At 58.8% G+C, this 3,153-nt stretch overlaps 1 protein-coding gene across 1 annotated transcript; it reads right to left on the bottom strand.

Moving 5' to 3' along the window:
• Positions 1-461: 461 nt before the first annotated feature.
• Positions 462-2,766, bottom strand: SC5D (sterol-C5-desaturase). The gene is made up of 4 exons (XM_010179685.1): positions 2,548-2,766; positions 1,717-1,849; positions 1,122-1,222; positions 462-905 (listed from the first exon to the last, which is right to left on the bottom strand). The coding sequence occupies exons 1-4, from the start codon at positions 2,755-2,757 to the stop codon at positions 480-482; spliced, it is 870 nt and encodes a 289-aa protein (XP_010177987.1). The 5' UTR covers positions 2,758-2,766; the 3' UTR covers positions 462-479.
• Between the last annotated feature and the right edge of the window lie 387 nt (positions 2,767-3,153).

Raw genomic sequence — 3,153 nt, 5'->3', positions numbered from 1 at the left:
ATACAGCCTGGAAAAAAAATGTTGCATCGTCAGCGACTCGACTTCAATCGACTCGGCCTGACCCATCCTGACGGACTCTGCGGCGGCGAATCAGCGACGACGGAACGAAAGAGATGGAGACCCTGCTAGGAGCCATGTTATTGTTCTATTTGTGCCACACTGTTGTTGTATTTGTGCCATGGTTTTTTTCCTTTTGTAAAACAGCAGGAGCAGCAGCACAGTACTGAATTAGAACAGGGACCTTAGCAGAGATCCACAGGGAGGGGGAATGATAAGGGGGATTAGGGCAGGTTTGAGGCGCAGAGCAAGGCTGGACTGCGCCGTTTTGGGAGCAGGGGCGCTAACCGAGAATCGCCCCGCACCGTCAGGGGACGGGGGCTCTTTGTCCGTGGGAAAATAGTCTCAAGAGGCCGGGGAGGAACGGGATGAGATTCAGCCAGGGAATCTTGTCCCAGAGAAGGGCCAGGCCGAGGGGAGCCCTATTCGGTCTTGGCAGCCGGGGAGCCGTTGGGCACCCCTGCCCCATTCTCTCGGAGCTTGCGCAAGTAGTCGTGGGGGCCTTTGCCCTCGAAGGCCGTGGGGCTCTTGTAGGAGCCGCCGATCTTGTCCCAGAGGGTGAAGTACTGCCCGTAGTTGTAGTCGAAGTACAAGTGGTGGTCGGTGTGGTGGGCTGAGCCGTTGATGACGTGCCGCAGCAGGCGGGGGACGCGGTAGTCACCGTCGTGAATGGAGATGGTCCAGACGTTGACAAAGATGTACAAGCCCAAGTAGGTGATTTTGTGCAGGGGAAAGAGGAAGGGGTAGATGTGGTAGGGCAAGCTCTGCATGAAGCCGTCGACGGGGTGGAAGGCGTGGCTGGCGAAGGGCGTCGCGATCTTCCAGAGGTGGTGGGGCTTGTGGAAGCGCTGTGGGGAGAGGGTGTGCCATCAGTCCCTGAGGCAGGGGTCTGTGCGGGCCGGTCCCTTTCAAGGGTCCCCGGCCAAGGACAAATCTGCTGCCTGGGAGCCTCATTTGGCCGTGCCAAGTCCCCCCAGGCGCACGTTCCCCGAGAAGGGTGGCTCAGTCACAGCCCCAGCACTGGGCAAGGCCCCTCACCCAGAGTCCCCTGTCCTGTTTCATACCTTATAGAACAGCTTGTGGTGGAGACCACGGTGTATCCAGTAGATGCCCATATCGGTGAAGAATAGGAAGGACAGCATGCTGAGGAAGACGCCCGACCAGCCTGAGGGAACAGAGACGTCAGGGGCTGTGCCAGTGGGTGCTGGGAGGCAGCAAGGGCTGTTAAGGACATGGCCAGGGAGGCATGGTGACCCTCATGGCAGGAGGTGCACACCAAGTCATGTTAGGGTCTGCATTGTCAAGGAGATGTGGCAAGAGGGGCAGGCAGTCTCCTGTGACTCAGGGAAAGCGAGTCAGGCACCAGTTTGTCAGGAGCCGTGCACAAGGAAGGGAAGGACTTTTTTTGAGGAAGGGCACATGCATCAAATGGGCCATCACACCCTATCCCCAAGCCAGGGCGTGCAGGCACCTCCTCCTGTCAGTCTAAAGGGAGTTTGGGATTATGACTAATAGGACCAGCTTAAGGCAGGAGGGACCCAGGCAGCTTTTGTGGGTAGGTGCATCATCATCTGGAGAAATGGAGGTGTGCCACTTTCCCACAGGGTACCGAGGGAGGTGACCCGGGCAGTGTTGAGAGGGCGCAGGGGAACAGCTCACCATACGGGGAGTCCTCAATGTTGTCGTAGAGTTTGCTGTAGCCCCGCACCTCAGCAAAGAACAGAGCAACGGTGGGCACGCTGATCCAGGGGAGGGAGCGCAGCGCGTAGGTGATCTCCCGACGCACCTGGTTCTGCGGGGAGCAACAGCGGGAGAGGGGTGAGGGGGAGAAGGGAAACTGGGAACTGGGCAGAGAGACATGAGGCCCGTCCCCCAGCCCCAACATCCCAGGCACTTGCAAGGCCGGGAGGGCCAGTGTCTTGTCTGCTGGTCAACCTTTTCTATGGGCGCTTTGCCACGATGGTGTGTGTGCCACGATGGGGTAGGTTCTGAGTGGCCAGGAGCCTTGGGGTCATTGCTGTTTGTGGAGTGAGGCAGTTTGTGGCAGTCAAGGGTGGAGAGAGCAATATGATGGGTGCATCTGTAGGGCTGTGTGTTTAGTGGGCAGAGGGCATCACCTGCCCCTGGAGGGTGGAGGCCAGGCCTTGGTTGGACCAGGCAATCCGGTGTCTCCACTGTCAGTGGCAGGCTCTGAGCCTGTCTAGGTGTCCTCATGTCTTCAGGAGTTTCTAGGGGCTCGGTTAGGTGGTCAGGGTGGGGGTTTCATGGGCGGCATGCAGGGCAGAGATCAGTATGTGGGGAAAAAAGCATTTCTCAAGGCATAAGTGAGGGCAGATAGTAAAAAGACAGTGGGGACAGCCTGCACCACAGCATCGGCCTGCGTCTTTTGGTGTGGCATTCACCCGGAGGATGGCGAGGGGGATGCTGGCAGCATGCAGCACAAGGGGAGGCACTGTGGGATGCCAGCGGGGCGGCGTGGGGAGCACTCACCTCTAGGAACTGGGGATGTTTCTTGAGCGTGTGGTCGAAGATGAAGTAGTAGCTGAGGGTGCCGAAGAGCAGGTAGAGGGTGAGCGCCCCCAGGTTGGTGATGACGAAGAGGCTGAGGAGCTGGCGGCACGGCTCGCCTTCGGGCCAGCTGGTGGGGTACACGTAGGGCGTGAGGAGGTTCCGATCAGCGGCGTCCAGGACCAGATCCATGGTGGCTCCTGCAGGAAAGAGAGAGTGTCAGCACGATGGGGTGCAAAGGGGGTGCAGAAGGTGTCCCCTGTCTCTCCGGGCTTGGTCCAAGTGGTGCAGAAGTTTGGGTGCCCACCAGGGTGCTGGTGAGGAGGTTGGCTATCTGTCTGGGTCATTTTAGTGGGGGCTGTGAGGCGTGTCCAGGAGATGTAGGTTGTGGGCTATAATGCACGGACCGTGAAAGATGCAGAGGTGTGGGGGCTGCCTTGTTTCTGTTCCCTCTTGAGGTGGGAGAGGGCATGTACAGCAGGGTACCACACTGGGGAAAGGGTGATAGAGGGATGTAGGTTTTTGGGGAGCAAGTACTCCTTCTGGGACAGCACATGGGGGCCCAGGGTACTCCATCTCAGTGGTCCA

This window comes from Mesitornis unicolor, unplaced genomic scaffold, assembly GCF_000695765.1.
Source record: "Mesitornis unicolor isolate BGI_N332 unplaced genomic scaffold, ASM69576v1 scaffold33372, whole genome shotgun sequence".
In the NCBI taxonomy this organism is placed as follows: Eukaryota; Metazoa; Chordata; class Aves; order Mesitornithiformes; family Mesitornithidae; genus Mesitornis; species Mesitornis unicolor.
Note: the sequence above shows the minus strand (reverse complement) of the source record. Positions and strands in the feature narration are given on the sequence as shown.